General features: G+C 41.9%; 1 protein-coding gene across 3 annotated transcripts in view; it reads right to left on the bottom strand.

Annotated features, from left to right (window-relative positions):
* Positions 1 to 16,826, bottom strand: part of LOC105025938 (kinase non-catalytic C-lobe domain-containing protein 1) — a 37,078-nt gene that overhangs the window by 6,479 nt on the left and 13,773 nt on the right. For 2 of the 3 annotated variants that reach the window (XM_020047013.2, XM_010897011.3), the window contains exons 13-24: positions 16,300 to 16,492; positions 15,376 to 16,145; positions 14,744 to 14,882; positions 12,674 to 12,933; positions 9,592 to 9,938; positions 7,722 to 7,815; positions 7,525 to 7,622; positions 3,635 to 3,834; positions 3,324 to 3,434; positions 2,629 to 2,773; positions 2,302 to 2,472; positions 1,437 to 1,652 (exon numbers count right to left, since the gene is read on the bottom strand). In XM_020047013.2, the coding sequence (XP_019902572.2) occupies positions 1,437 to 1,652; positions 2,302 to 2,472; positions 2,629 to 2,773; positions 3,324 to 3,434; positions 3,635 to 3,834; positions 7,525 to 7,622; positions 7,722 to 7,815; positions 9,592 to 9,938; positions 12,674 to 12,933; positions 14,744 to 14,882; positions 15,376 to 16,145; positions 16,300 to 16,492 (2,744 nt within the window). The remainder of the gene's footprint in view (positions 1 to 1,436; positions 1,653 to 2,301; positions 2,473 to 2,628; positions 2,774 to 3,323; positions 3,435 to 3,634; positions 3,835 to 7,524; positions 7,623 to 7,721; positions 7,816 to 9,591; positions 9,939 to 12,673; positions 12,934 to 14,743; positions 14,883 to 15,375; positions 16,146 to 16,299; positions 16,493 to 16,826) is intronic. The other variant, XM_034292932.1, reaches the window with a different exon arrangement.

Here is a 16,826-nt window from a genome sequence, read left to right as displayed (position 1 = left end):
AAACCAATACTGGATGGCCGCGATCTTCGGGCCCTCAAGCGGGACTGCAAATAAAAACAGACATGATTCTGTAATGGACATCACTCCATGGGCTCAGGAACACTTCCGAAAAACATTGTCTGTGAACACAGTACATTGCAGCATCCACAAATGCAAGTTAAAACCCATGCAAAGAAGAAAACATATACAAGATCGAGAAATGCCACCTTCTCTGGGCCCAAACTAATTTAAGATGGACTGAGGCGAAGTGGAGAACTGTCCTGTGGTCTGGTGAATCAAAATTATTTTTGGGAATCATGGAAGCCATGTCCTCTGGGCTATGATAACAAGACCATCCGGCTTGTTATCAGAGCACAGTTCAAAAGCCAGCACCCGTGATGGTATGGGGCTGCGTTAGTGCACATGGCATGGGTGACTTGTGTATCTGTGAAGGCACCACTAATGCTGAACAATATATACAGGTTTTGGAGCAACATATGATCCAGATGATGTCGTTTCAGGGAAGGCCTTGCTTATTTCAGCAAGATAAAGCCAAATCACATTCTGTACGTATTACAATAGCATGGCTCTGTAGTAAATGAGTCCAGGTGCTAAACTGGCCTGCCTGCAGTTTAGACCTGTCATCCATTGAAAACATTTGGTGCATTATGAACTGTTGAGCAGCTGCAATCGTATATCAAGCAATAATGGGAAAGCATTTCACTTTCAAAACTACAGAAATTGGTCTCCTCAGTTCCCAAACATTTAAAGAGTATTGTTAAAAGAAGAGGTGATGCAACACAGTGGTAAACATGCCCCATGTAGCTGGCATCAAATTCAAAATGAGCATGTACTTTTCCAAAAACAGATTCAACATTTGATGGTCTTTGTACTATTTTCAATTAAATACAGGGATAAATGATTTGTACATCATTGCATTCTGTTTCTATTTGCATTTTACACAGTGTCCCAAATTTTTTGGAAACAGGGTTGTAGATTCTCAACTTTTGAGAGTATTTGGGTACTTATACATAATCACCATATTTCTGGCCACAAAAAGTATAAGGAAAATTTACTTGACAGGAGTTCCTGGCTATGAACACAAACACTATACAGTTTTAGAAATGTTGCCTTGTGAATTGCAGTAAAAAAAAAAAAGTACCCCCCAGTGTTTATAAATGACATGATCATTGCCTATGTCTTCAACCTTCTCCTCAGGGACCTCCTGACATTTCACAATTTAGTTTTAGCCCCAAACAAGCATCGCTAATTCACTAATCAAGGGCTTGATGATTAGCTGACAAGTCTAATCAGGTGTGCTGGCTGTGGAATAGATCAAATGAATTCAGTGTCTGGGGGTCCCTGAGAACAGGGTTGAATACCCCTCTCACATGTTTCTCCAAGGAGATGAAGCGGACTGTGTCGCCATGCATGCGTGTGAGGCCACGTGCGTGCACCTGTTGTAGTAGCGTGAGTTGACGTGCCGTGTGTTGGGCGCCGTGTTCGCTGTGACTAAAGTGGTGTCTCTCCTCGCTTCGGAGGCAGCCGGTGGAGATGTCGTTCATGAGGGAGGTGTAGCATGGCCGTGGCAGGACTGCTGCTATGGAACAGACCGTGTCTTTGGGCTGGGTCGACTTGGGCTCCACAATCCTGGAGATCTTCCACTGGAAAGTCTATGGAGATGAATCACAAACGTTCTGTCTATTCATAATATGTTTTACCGTTATTGCACAAGGTAAGTATGTTAGGAACACCCTGTTATTTACAGCCACAACCAGGGAGCAATTAGGAGTAACTGTCATACACATGCTGTGTTTGGTTGACCACCCACAGCTAGTGCTTAACACTGCTCAGTTGCTAGATGCTATTCGCAACCTGTGAGCTAATCAGAAAACGGGAGAAGGCGCTAAAAGTCATTGAGGGAGGGAGACTATTTCTTGCGTATGAGCAACTTATCTTCTACATAGCGTTCGCTGCTGGGAACGACCGCTGTGAATCTGATGATCACTAATCGAGACTCTGAAAGAGGTGCCAATTGCTCTGGTGTCTGAGTCCAAACCGAGTGGCCATAATGTGCACAACCCGTCATTTTCACTTTGTCCACTATGAGATTAAAACCAGCAACTTTTCAATAACTGACCCAACACTCTTTACCACTAGGCTACTCTGCCGTGTTACTAGAAGTCCCAATAGTTCCTCCATAATTTAGTTAAAAAATAATATTTAGTATAATGGAACATTATTTAACAGAGCTCTGAGGATCCCATTTAGATGAGTTTCCGAAAACAACAAGTACAATATAATAATAGTATATTTATGGACCTTCCTTCCAGAGTCCTCTATAGATGACATTCTGCCTAAGGTAGGAACTGGAAGTGCATCCTTATCATCCAGCATGCTGATTGGGCCCCCATAGCCTTGGCTCCACCTCTTTCTGGGAGAGCTCTGAAGAGTGGCTAGAAGCCTCTCTCCCCTGCTGTCTACAGGAGACACCTACATAAATAAGAACCAGAGCATTCCAAAAACCTTCTTTAAGTGTACTGTAGGTTTCATTTACAAAATAAAAAAAAAACATTTTGTGATTAGATTTTTTGCTGATTAGTGGAGATTTATCTTGTGTATCATTTGCTCGATCAGCTCTTGCGTTACTTCAGTCATGAGGAAATGTTCCAGTGTTGTCAGCAGGGTGGACTTGGAACAGAAGTCCACCAGCCTGCAGTCTGTCAGCCATGTTTGCAGAACATCCAGACTCCGGTGGTACACCTTAGCCCTGTCCCCGGACAGAGCTACACCACTGAACACACAAACAGAAAAAAAGCAAAACAACAGAACTGGAATGACTACACAGAATGTCTTTATTTGAGTGTTATATCCAAGCCCAATGTATTTAAAAATCCAGGATACTTCTACTCTAAGTGCCTGATATCTAATCATCCGAAACCAACTTTATCTAAAGCAGTTGCTCTAGGCCAGGGCTGCTCAATCCTGGTCCTGGAGATCTACCATCCGGTAGGTTCTCTCCTACCCCAGTTGTGACTAACCTGACTTCACTTTTCATCCAGCTCATCCAGGTGCAAAATTAGGGTTGGAGCGAAAATCTACTGGGTGGTAGCTCTCCAGGAACAGGATTGAGCAGCCTTGCTCAAGGCCAATGAAATGTTGAATGCAGCTAAATGTTGGACCTCAGTGTCAGGTTACTGGTTTTAAGGTGCTACACATTGAACGCTGTGCCCTATGTGGAAGACTGGCCAAATGCAGCAATGTTATGTATAAATCTCTCACACATCCAAAGATTCACATTCATTTGTGTTTCATGTCTATTTCTGCCATGGTAGTCTACATACGCTGCTGCACTGGTCAATTTGTCCATCAGGAACTGCAGGAGATCCTGAGGGGTGCAGAAATAGCGGTATGTGTACAGGAACTGCTGGATGTAGCCCTCCAAGGCAGCATTTCTGTCAGAGGAGATTTACACAGGGTTTACTTTGGTCTCTGTTAAAATTATTATCTATGGTATATCCCTACACAACATGTATAGATAATTAAGGCAAATGTCTTTACTGTAAGTTGTCAAGATATTACTGTAAACTATCAACACTGTACTGTCAATATACGGTACTGTAAAATGTCACTGCAGTTTTTGTAGTTCCTTTACCTGGCATAGAGGTAGGCCATAAGACCCAGGGGTGTGGCGGCCTGCAGGCTGCTTTTTCCACTCCCTGCCAAAGACATAGACACCAATCCCAGCATTGTAGGCTCCTCTGAAGCCTGGAGATCCAGAGGGGTCCCTGGACCAGAGGCTGCCAGGGAGGGGAGGAGGGACACATCCACACCCCACTGATCCACACTCAGAACCTGACAAAAACAAACAGGCAAAGACATGGGCCACCAACCAACCACAACAAGCAAAGAATCAGTCATGTGAATCAACAACCACTGTTGTACTCTCAGCCATGTACTGTCAAAATAAATGTTTTGTGTCCAATAATCTGCATTTTCAGACAGAAGATTGTTCCCTTACATCTCACCTCTGATATGAAGAAGATTGTCTGAGATCTGATTATGTCACCCCCAGGCTATTATGCACATGAGCCTGGAACACTTACTATTAATCAATAAATCAATCCTTTGAGATAATGAGCCAAAGATCTGGAGCAGGTTATAAAAAATGGCAAACTCATTGAAAGTTTCCAGGAGCACAGTGAAATGGAATATGTTTTTAACCACCAAGACTTTTTGCAGAGCTGGCTGTGTGGTCAAACTAACTAACTGGGCATGAAGGGGCCTTGGTCAGGGAGGTGACCAAGAACCCAAATGGCCACTAATAGAGCTTCAGAGTTTCTCTGAAGAGATGGGAGAACACAAATCAGGCCTTCTTTGTAGAGAGTAGGGTAGACGAAAGCCACTGCTGAGTAAAAGGCATATGATATGCCATCTGAAAAATATTCTCTGGTCTGATGAGACAAATACTGAACTACTAAGCCTGAATACCAACCGTTATTGAAAACAAGACCTGGCTAGTATCATCCCTTTATTGAAGCAAGGTGGCGGAAGCATCATGCTACGGGAATACTTCTCAGCATCAGGAAATGGGAGATTGATCAGGATTGAGAGAAGGATGAAAGGCACAAAAAAACTGACAACAACCGCTAGAGGTACTTCAAGTCTGTGAATGTCCTTGAGTGACTCAGCCAATGCTCCCCATCCAATTTGACAGTCCTTGAGATGATCTGCAGAGGAAGAAACTGATCCAAATCCAGGGGTAAAAAGCTGGTAGAGGCATAACCAAAAACAATCGCTACCAAAGGGTCTGAATAACTATGTATATGAGATATAGTACTGTGCAAATGTCTTAGGTATCTGAAAGTCGAACTAAGCCCATATATTTGGGTAGTGTTTTAATCAAATACAGATACATAAACAAATCTAGTGGGGAGAACAAGTACTTGATAGACTGCCGATTTTGCAGGTTTTCCTACATACAAAGCATGTAGAGGTCTGGAATTATTATCATAGGTACACTTTAACTGTGAGAGACGAAATCTAAAACAAAAATCCAGAAAATCACATTGTGTGATTTTTAAATAATGAATTAGCATTTTATGGCATGACATAAGTATTTGATCACCTACCAACCAGTAAGAATTCCGGCTCTCACAGACCTGTGCAGCTTGGTGAGAAGGCAACAACTGTTGGCGCAATTATTAGAAAATGGAAGAAGTTCAAGTGTTTGGAGGAAGAAGAACAATGAGTACAACCCCAAGAACACCATCCCAAGCATGGAGGTGGAAACATCATCCTTTGGGGATGCTTTTCTGCAAAGGGGATAGGACGACTGTACCGTATTGAGGGGAGGATGGGTGGGGCCATGTATTGCGAGATCTTGGCCAACAACCTCCTTCCCTCAATAAGAGCATTGAAGATGGGTCGTGGCTGGGTCTTCCAGCATGACAACGACCCGAAACACACAGCCAGGGCAACTAAGGAGTGGCTCCGTAAGAATCATCTCAAGGTCCTGGAGTGGCCTAGCCAGTCTCCAGACCTGAACCCAATAGAAAATCTTTGGAGGGAGCTGAAAGTCTGTATTACCCAGCGAAACCTGAAGGATCTGGAGAAGGTCTGTATGGAGGAGTGGGCCAAATTCCCTGCTGCAGTGTGTGCAAACCTGGTCAAGAACTACAGGAAACATATGATCTCTGTAATTGCAAACAAAGGTTTCTGTACCAAATATTAAGTTCTGCTTTTCTGATGTATCAAATACTTATGTCATGCAATAAAATGCTAATTAATTACTTAAAAATCCTACAATGTGATTTTCTGGATTTTTGTTTTAGATTCTGTCACTCGCAGTTGAAAAGTACCTATGATAAAACTTACAGACTTCTACATGCTTTGTAAGTGGGAAAAACTTCAAAATCGGCAGTGTATCAAATACTTGTTCTCCCCACTGTATATACACATATATATTCACAAATAAACCCTATCTATGCAAACAAACAACTTATTTTCCCTTTCAGTTGATGTGTTTAGATTATTGGCAAAGAATTTTAGTAAATCTATAATCATTAATTAGAACATGTGGAGACTAATATAATGAGGGACATTTTTTTTATCCCCTGCTGATTTTGTAAGTTTGCCCAATGACAAACAAATTATCAGTGTATAATTGTAATGGTAGGTTTATTTGAACAGTGAACAAAAAAAATCAAAAAATTGATTTGCATTTTAATGAGTGAAATAAGTATTTGAACCCCTCTCAATCAGAAAGATTTCTGGCTCCCAGGTGTCTTTTATACAGGTGACGAGCTGAGATTAGGAGCACACTCTTAAAGGGACTGCTCCTAATCTCAGTTTGTTACCTGTATAAAAGACACCTGTCCACAGAAGCAATCAATCAGATTCCAAACTCTCCAAGACCAAAGAGCTGTCCAAGGATGTCAGGGACAAGATTGTAGACCTACACAAGGCTGGAATGGGCTACAAGACCATCGCCAAGCAGCTTGGTGAAAAGGTGACAACAGTTACCTTCGCAAATGGAAGAAACACAAAAGAACTGTCAATCTCCCTCAGCCTGGGGTCCAAGCAAGATCTCACCTCGTGGAGGTGATCATTAAAATGGAGAGGAATCAGCCCAGACCTACACGGGAGGATCTTGTCAATTATCTCAAGGCAGCAAGAAAACAATTGGCAACACACTATGCCGCGAAGGACTGAAATCCTGCAGCGCCCACAAAGTCCCCCTGCTCAAGAAAGCACATGTACAGGCCCGTCTGAAGTTTGCCACTGAACATCTGAATAATTGAGAGGAGAACTGAGTGAAAGTGTTGTGGTCAGATGAGACCAAAATCGAGCTCTTTGGCATCAACTCAACTCAGTTTGGAGAAGGAGGAAGGCTGCCTATGACCCCAAGAACACCATCCCCACCGTCAAACATGGAGGTGGAAACATTATGCTTAGTTTTTCTGCTAAGGGGACAGGACAACTTCACTGCATCAAAGGGACGATGAACAGGGCCATGGACCGTCAAATCTAGGGTGAGAACATCCTTCCCTCAGCCAGGGCATTGAAAATAAGTAGTGGATGGTTGTTCCAGCATGACAATGACCCAAAATACACGGCCAAGGCAACAAAGGAGTGTCTCAAAAAGAAGCACATTAAGGTCCTTAATGTTCAGCCCTGGTGCAAAACTGATTCTTTTTGGTTAAGGGGGTATGTTCTTGCCTGGTTATCATTTGCTTATGGATATACTGATGAAAAAGCTGGGGTATTTGGGCTGTGATGTTTGGTTGTAGGACCCAGCGGTGTACATTTACACAGCATGTGCACAGTTGATGTCATACTTTGAGGTTGTGGTGGGGTGGTGAGATATCATATAGAGTTGTGTTGTATGTTCTATTCATTTCTGGAAAAAACAACCATTAACTTTATGCCAACAACCATTAACTGTATGTTTACTGGGTCACTTTATTGGTTTGAAATGACAAACATTTAGGGATATGTTAAATGTATTTGTATAAGTGAAACAGTTTTGTTAGTTTTACACACCTCAAGATATTTCTTCACAGAGACTAGGAACTCCACTTTGGACCTCATTTCCTCCACCTGAACCTTGAGTTTGGACAGCATCAGTCTAGTTTCTGAAACTTCAAAGTAAACAAACTGAATTTGTCCTTATATTTCTATATTTATCAACCAAAATTAGAATATAGCGACCTTAGAAGTGATGAAGGGTAAGTAACAACCTTTGTTTTTCCTCTCTAGATGGAACAGCTTTTGATAGAAATTCCTGGTCTTTTTCAGATTCTTCATCTCGATGGTGATCTGCTGTTGAAGTTCCTACAAGGAGAAAATACAATATGTAAATCAGATTAAACTTTCTACCCAAAACTGTAAAAGGTACTTCGGCTGTCCCTCTAGGAAACCCCCTTGTATTTACACTTTTATACTCCCAAAAATTGTGTTTTCACCTAATTATTCTTTATGGGTGTGTTGTTGTGTTTATAACCCATTATAAACCTTGTTATAAAGCCTTGTCTCCAATGTACTGTATGCACAGGGCAATCTCTCCCCTTGAATTCTCACTATGGTAACAAAAATCAATAGGTCTTTTGAAGTGAGAGATCGGGATACATCTGATCCTGATCTGCACCAATGGCTATTAAGGTGTTAGAATGGAGCGGTTAGACTGCTACAGGGAAGGACCAGATAGAAATCGACATCATTACCATCAAAGCATATACAGACAAAGACAGTCCATTTGTAATCTATTATGCATGATAATGACCTTCTGCAAAATGGTGGATGTATCATATTAATATTCAATGCCAGTTAGCAGAAAATAATGTGCCAATTACCCTAAAACCCTCATCTCTCTTCCTAGGCATCACAAATCATGTGAATTCCCTGGCTACATAGCAGTTTTTATTTTGCTGTATTTTTGACACATCTCATTTCCTAATATCCATGCTCTTAGTCAAACATATATAATACCAGTCAAAATGTTTACACAGTTATAATGGGTACGTGTGTCCAAACCTTTGACTGGTACTGTGTATGTGTATATATATACACCACCAATCAAAAGTTTGGGGTCACTTAGATATTACCTTGTTTTTGTAAGAAAAGCACATTTTATGTCCATTAAAATAACATAAAATTGATCAGAAATACTAATGACGTTGTGTAGACATTGTTAATTTTGGAAATGGCTATTGTAGCTGGAAATGGCAGATTTTCAATAGAATATCTACATAGGCGTACAGAGGCCCATTATCAGCAACCAAAATGTATTTCTATATTTATCAACAGAAATAGTCCTGTGCTCCAACGACACATTGTGTTTGCTAATCCAAGTTTATCATTTTAAAAGCCCAATTGATCATTAGAAAAGAGTTTGCAATTATGTTAGTTCAGTTGACAACTGTTGTGCTGATTAAAGAAGCAATAAAACAGACTCAAAATTGCCACAAACAAAGGCTATTTCATGTGAGAAAATGCCAAGAAACAGAAGATCTCATGCAATGCTGTGTACTACCCCTTTAAAGAACAACCCAGTGTCTCTAACCGGAGTAGAAAGGCGAGTGGGAGGCCACGGTGCACAACTGAGCAAAAGGGAAAATAAATTAGTGTCTAGTTTGAGAAACAGACACTTCACAGGTCCTCAACTGGGAGCTTCATTAAATAGTGCCCACAAAACAGCTGTCTCAAGGTTCAAAATACAGTTAAAAATTTTTTTTTTCTCCATTCCAACTCTAATGTTATTTACCTGAATATAATATATCTTACGAAATTCCATGGCTAAAATGTACGTAAAAGTGTCTACGTAGTGTCCTAAGACCAGGCTGCCCTTTTACATCACACCATTTGGTGGACATACTAGAAAACAATGTCCAATCTTTAAAGCACAGGTAATTCTAGTAACCATATAATGTATACAAAAAGTCTCTATACAAATTAGCTAAAAACTCAAAATAAGACACTAAGAAAATGCAAACATTACACTACACATTTACAAAAAAAGGAGGTTCTAAACATTGAGAGGATGATACGCGCGACAGTCTCAGATTATGTTCTACTTCAGCACAGTCGCTTTTTCATTCCCTCTTTACTCACTTGTGCTTTCAGCTCCAGGCACGGAGACTCACAGTGGTGTCCCAGGTTCATAGCATACTCCACCACATCCTGACTGAAACAGGCCTCACCATAGAAGGCCAGGGCCCAGGCTGGGCTGAGACCGTGGCCAGACTCGTCCGTTCCGGAGCTGGGGGAGAGGAGATGCTCAGACACCAGAGAGTCTGTGTCCTCCATCTCCTCGGTGAGGTCAGGGCTCATCTGGCCCCTCAGAGGCTCGTCCGCCCCCCACAGACAGTAAACTTCAGAGGGGCTTTCATCGCTGCCCCCCACTGGATGTTCGTCACACTCCATGCCCCCCTTGACCGAACACTCAGCCGCTCTTAATCCTGCACCAGGAAACAGGCAGAGCACAAAAGCAGAAAGAGAAAACAGATCTACGTAACTGTTATTTTATAGGAGTGCATGTAGTATGTAATGGATTTCATCAAACGTGTTGTGAATGGTTGCCAACAATACGATGATGTTCATTTCTAGATATGACTTGTTGACCTGTCAGCCAGCCAGCTGAGATTACTCCAACTAGCAGCCAGCATCAACAAACATTCATGGTGAAGAGAAAATTGGTTTAATTTTGCGTTGACGACTTGTCCTCTGATGTTCTGAATACATCTGATGTTGTTATTCAGGGGGAGGCCATAGGGAGGGGCTCATTTTGGAAGTGGACTGCTCATTTGAATGTTAGATGGTGCTTCAGTATCAGCCCCTCATAATATGCCTGAACAGACACAGTTGTCAGTGCAAACTTGCAGTACTGATATTCAGGAGCCTGGGCCATGTTCACAGGCAGCTGACGAGGTACCGCTCCGTCAGAAGTCATGGGCAGCATTGGGGTGTGGAGAAAGTATTATCTATATTTCTTTGGTATTTCGTTTAATTAACATGTGATTTCGGCCTCAAAATAAGTATCTAATATGTGTGTGTAGAGATTTTTGATAGGTGGAATTTTCTCAAGGCCTATGCTTTTCATTGAAAGGCTCTTTTAAACGTGTTTTTTACAGTCAGATGCTAACTTGTTGTATTGTAAGATTCTGCATCACAGTCATCTTCCACCTACCAGTATGAACAGACTATTTTTGGCCTGAATAATCATCTCATATCATTAAATATTTTGTGTGAAACTGAAGGGGGTGTTTGTGTGGATGTCAACAATGTGTCTGTGTGTCTTTTGGGGTCTATGTGAATGTGTATTATGATACTTGTATTTAAATGGAGCGGAAGTAAATGTGTCCTGTTTCCACAACAACCCTCTCCAGCTGAGGAGATTATTGTAGCATCACAGTGTGATTTGGGCCTGCTTGAATAAGCTGTGCTCTTAACAATTTAATCCAACAGCCAATCATTTCTCTAACAAGTTGATCCAAATGCCATTCAAAGCTTAATTTGAGCCCAACATAACTACCCCAATATACTTCACTTAACTTCGTCATCACACAGATGTACTGTATATCATGACAATTGACAGGACGAATGTGAAGTCATGTTAACAGAGATGACAGTTGTGAAGTCATGTTAACAGAGATGACTGTCGTGAGGTTATGGTAACAGCTACGATAGTAGTGAATTATTGGTAACCAAGGTCACAGTTGTGATCTAATGGTAACAGTCATGAAGTCACAGTAACAGAGATGACAGTCGGGTTTTTCCTCGCTCAGATATTTTGAGATTGATGTATCTTTGTCGGCATGTGTCTTCAATCCATATTTAAATACTTTATTTTAGACAGGCATAGAGATGCAATGGGGGAGTTATTGCAGTCTATTATTGCAGTCTTTGATGCTCACATTTAAAACTGGGTGTTTAAGTATGTTGAAACAGTAGTTATGGGCCCCCTCAGCTTCTGCTCTCAACATGTTAATTGGCCCAGTAGGCTATATGATTAGAGAAGTTTCTCAAACCCCGCAGGCAGTAGGCTCCAGCAAGAGCTGGCAACCATATCATTAGCTGTTTTAGCTTCATTGAAACACCTACAGGAATTTTGCTGTAGCTCAGAGCTGAGATTAAATGAGATTAAATTAGTTTTAATGTCAAGTCAATCAGCAGCCTACCAAGTTTTCTAGCCATCTTTTCAGTCTGCAATGTTAGAGAATTTTTTAAGTTCCCCACTCGCTTCATCTCCTACCAAAGGTAAACGCTTCAAGTTGGTCTGCATGGTATTATAGCCAGCTGTTGATAATGCATAATTCTTTATACTTTATAATCAGGAAATTGAAAACTATTTTGTAGGCTGTTTTAAATGTCTGTGTTGAGTAATTGTACACATTTAAGTCTACAGAAAAAATGCCAAGTTGTCATTTTTGATTATTATACTGCTACGGCACTGCGGTTATTCTACTCTGATGCTTTAATGTGTGTTTGACTGTGTCTGTAACTATGTTATTTAGTAAACATAGTAGCAGAACCTGATGCAAACTTGATTTGTCACAAAACCTTCACTTGAGTTATATTATCACTTACGAAACTTGTTGAAAAGGATGTGAAGAATCCTTGTGAAAAAAATAGTGGCATGTAATCGGTCAGAGCTCGGCTGCCGCATAGTAAAATGTCTGCCGCCGATGGGCTGTCAATAAAATTATTTGCAAACACACTAGTGTGCAGTCTTCGATGCTTTCGGAGGGCCGCAGGTCTAGCAATTGCTCATTGCTATCTGGAGTAATGGTAACAGAAATGACAGTTGTGAGATAATGGTAACAGATGCTGGTTGTGAGGTAATGGTAACAGTTATGACAGTTGTGAGGTAAGGGCAACAGTTATGACAGTTGTTCAGTCATGGTAACAATGATAACAGTTGTGCGGTAAAGGCAACAGTGATTACAGATGTGAGGTTATGGTAACAGAGAATACTGTAGTAAGTTAATGGTAGTAGTTCTGACAGTTATGAAGTCATGGTAACAGTGATGCCATTTTTGAGGTAATGGCAACAAAGAAGACAGTTGTGAGGTAATATTAACAATTGAGTTGAAAAAAAAGGTAACAGTGATTACAGATGGAAAGTCATTGTAAAAGAGATTAAAGCTGTGAGGTAATGGTGGCAGTTATCACAGCTGTGAAGTCACTGTCCTACCTGGACATTGATATTGACCTTCCTCTGATTGGATGTCTCTATTTTCAGGTGTTCCCTCTGTCTTTCCCTGAGCAGACAGGGCCCTCTTGTCTCTCTCAAAAGTCTTCAATGGGTCTGAAGCTACAGGTTCACTGTGGAGCAGGTGTTGGTTCAGGTCGGCATGATCATGCCCAGGCACATCCCTCTCCTCCCCTCTCCAGGCAGCAGCACTCAGAGGTGCCCTTTGCCAAGGCTTTGATGATGACGGTTCACTAGAGCCTCTGCATGTGACAGCAGCATCCAGAAAGAGGGAGAGACGCAGCAAACAAAACACAACAGCCAGTCAGTCACAGCCAGTCATAACCATCACAGCCAAACACAAACGGCACTTGGCAGACGGAACCAACACAGTCACAACACAAAGATCATGGCCCGCGTTGGCTGGCAGGCAGTGCCACGACCTCCAGTGAACATAGCATCCAATCTGACCCAACTGCTCTTTCAGCGAGAACTCTATCTCTCCCCACTGTCTCTATCGAAAATATAGCTTAAAAATAAATTCTATAAAAACACAAAAAAAGACTTCACACTGATTCAAAACACACAAAACGTAGACTAAGCATGGACAACTTTGATTAAAAAAAGAACAAGAACAAAAAAGCAGACTCAAAAAGCTTAGACTAAAGTAAGTAAAACATCACAGGCAGTAATGAGACATAACATAAACAAAACATACAGACAGAGGGAATAACAACCCAGCAGGACACAGCAGATACAACATAATAAGCACTTTATCAAAAATCTAGACAGACAATGAAAACAGTTAATGAAAGCAACACAATTGACAGATCCAAACAAACAAATCCGATAATTTGCTATAAAAACAAACCAAATAATAATCCTTTCGAGGTTGAGTTGTCCACAAATGTTTGTCTCCAAATCAGAGTTTGTCTGTTTGTTTCAAAAGTAGAGTGCTGAAGCAACAGAACATCTTCATTGAGCTATCCTAGCAGTACTCCAGTGGACAGTCTAAAAGCTCCACTTAGAGAAGAGCTTCTGGTTGTCTGAGTGTGCGCGCACATGTCCATCTGTCTGTCCCGGCCTGTGAGGTCTGTCTTTCTCATCCTAGCAGAAGATGAAAGGTTCTAGCAAAATACTGCCCTAGGGGTTAAGAGCATGGCAAACATTCAATGTTTTCCAAATAAGCTGGAGCGCTATTCAACATTCCACACACGTGCCCCTCCATCGCTCTGCATACCGTGCACATGGATATAAAGGAGTGGGACTTTATTCATCCATTTCCTTCATTTATACGCCACATGGATGCTTAGGATTGGCTCAGAGATAAGGTAAAACCAAACAGGTAGCGGCCTCTAGTGGCCAAAATGTAGTTTCGCAGGCTGAGTGTCATTGAGGACATTTAAATGTAGTCAACTGGGAGGGAGCTCCTACTTCATGGGTGATACACACCTATGAAGCTTTTGCAGCCACGTTCAACGTCATTAAGTGGGATCTGTCTATTGTGAAGAAAAAACTGAACCAACGGAAATGGAGCTTCAATGGCTTTGCCAGTGGTATTACAGGCCCCATGATGTCGACAATAATCTAGGGAGATGAACAAAAAACACAAGTTGTTTCCATATGGACCTTTCTTGTTGAAGAAAGCCAGGACAAGTCGAAGTGTGCGTGTGGAGTCCATCTTCTGTTGTGTGTGGGTGTACTGTAGTGGACTCATGTGAGATAAAAAACAATTCTACACAAATACTGGACATTTTGGGCTTGTCCCCAGCTCAGAGAGACAACAGAAGCGTGTTTACTGAATAAACTTGCAGACAGAGAATACTTCTGAGGAAAACAAAATTATTTAGATATTATTGACCGCCACTTCAGCTAAAAACAGTTGAACAAAACAGGCACTATTGTTGTTTTAACTAAGGATATATCATCACTAGAGATTCAGTGATGTTCCAAATAACAAGATCAGTGGTGTACTTCTGTGAATAAAAGTGTAGCTTTCATTTCACTTGCATTATTTCTCTTCTGCTATTGAGAGACCAGAATTTGAAATCACCAATGAAAGGACCTACTCACAGAGGCATTTGGCTGTGGTTGACAACACAGTGTAGCACTCTCAATAAGTCCTTCTCCCAGTAAAGGTCACAGAACTTCTCTTTGACAACATTACAGAACGTCTGGTACTGTAGGTCCTTTAGAGACAAGATATACTCCCCTGTGAATACATGAATAGATGGTACACTAATTATACGATTTGGTGAACAGAAATTTTCACAGCAGTTGTCATACACTTGAATCATACGCTATCATCCAGAGCCATATAGATAAGCACTTCATATTAACCTGTCTTGTCAAAGACTAAATTTACCTCACCAGCTTGGGATTTGATGAAGCTACCTACCGGTTAGATACCCAAAGACACTGCTAGACTATCTGCCGTCTAATCACACAACTCTAGAATCCATTTACAAAGCAATTCAGCAATGCAAATTCCTTAGGGGAAGAAGAGAGGTTCTGGGCTACTAGCCTGATGGCAGATCGATTTTTGATGTCTTACTAACTGGCGTGGCTTGCAATGAAATCGTAAAATGATATGTAATGGCTGCATATGGCTCTACAGCTCATCTACTATAAAGTGTAGCCAGAACTTTCTCAACAAACAGATGATAAGAAACGTACAGGTTAATAAACGCCTCCATGCTACTTACCCATCTGTAAATCCTCCACACCATTCTCCAGATATCCATCAAAAGCAAACTCTGCCCTGAGCAGGCCAATAACCTCCTGTAGGTGACCGTTGATCCAGGGTGAGCACTGCGGAGGAGGTCCACCGGACACCCATGTGGGTTCAGCCTCACATTCGCCTGGACTTGGACGTCCTTCTCCATTGCAGGGATGGGAAACGGACACCGCGGAGTCTGAGAGTCTGCCGTTACCGCAATCCAACAGAGGTTCCTCTCCCTGGCCAGGGGTCAGTTGGTCAGGGGGGCCATCTGGTTGATCCCGGAGGAAGTTGGTGGTCAGGGGGGCGTTGAACTCTGGTCTGGGAGAGGACATAGGCGCTGTTATATTTACTGGCACCAGAGTAAAGTGGCCCGTCTGCGGATCTTGGCGCAGGAGGAAGTTGTTGAAAATCTGGTCACCAGTCCGACGAGAGACAGAAGACGATTGGCAACAGAAAGACAAGGGGAAATGGGAGGTCAGAGGAGGAAATGATTGCTCTGGAACTGGAGTCCTTGGGTTGGTCAGTTCGGGGGAGTCAGGAGGTGTAGACTTAACCAATGTCTTGCAGCTAGAGGCGGGGGAGGAGTTCCTTGAGACCATGCTGCTTAGATTGTCAGGAGTGTGTCGTCTGTATTCCTGTAGGTCTCTATACGACTTAGAAAGGTGTGAGTCCTGGAGGTGCGAGGAGGTTTCTGGGTTATTGGCTTTTTGAAAAGGTTGGATGTTACTGCCTCTTGGAGTTTTCCTTAATGTCCTGCAACCCAATATGTGGTAACTCAAAATGTATTCTCTGTCATAATAAAGAAATTATAGTTGATAGGTTTCACTTCTCTAAGATATCAGTGGCGCCTGACACAACTCCCTGACCGGTAAATCCTATGTCCATAGAAAAGAGGCAATCCGCTTACCCCTCAACATCTAAAGAAGGAAGGGGTGTTTCCACATCAGTGTCCACGTCCTTGGTCAGGACGATGGGGGTGAAGTGAGTGGCAGGGGAGGTGAAGGCCTCTGGGAGGTGAGGTGCTCGACTGATTGGATAGCTATAGGGAACAGGGCCAGGTACAGGAACCAATCGGCTCTCAGTGGCCATGGGAACAAATCCTACACACAGTTACAACCCCAGTTACAAAATCCACATGTCACACTTCCTTTTAAGGGATTATTATCACAGTATAACTACAAAGGTAATTATATTGTACTTAGTAGGATCATTGTTATAATTCATGGTTACCCAATACTAACAGAACGTAGTTGGTTGTAATTACAGACGTGTAACAATGAATGCTTGCTGTCATGCTTGTTTCACTTTTTCAGTATGAATCCAAAAGCAACATCTGAATAAAATCTCAGTGTATAGTAACTGTATACGAGAGAAGAGAGTGTTGCTTAATGCAAGAAGAGAGATTCTCTGCGACGATTTATACTGAATTGGATG

This window comes from Esox lucius, chromosome 6 (assembly GCF_011004845.1).
Source record: "Esox lucius isolate fEsoLuc1 chromosome 6, fEsoLuc1.pri, whole genome shotgun sequence".
Taxonomy (NCBI): domain Eukaryota; kingdom Metazoa; phylum Chordata; class Actinopteri; order Esociformes; family Esocidae; genus Esox; species Esox lucius.
Note: the sequence above shows the minus strand (reverse complement) of the source record. Positions and strands in the feature narration are given on the sequence as shown.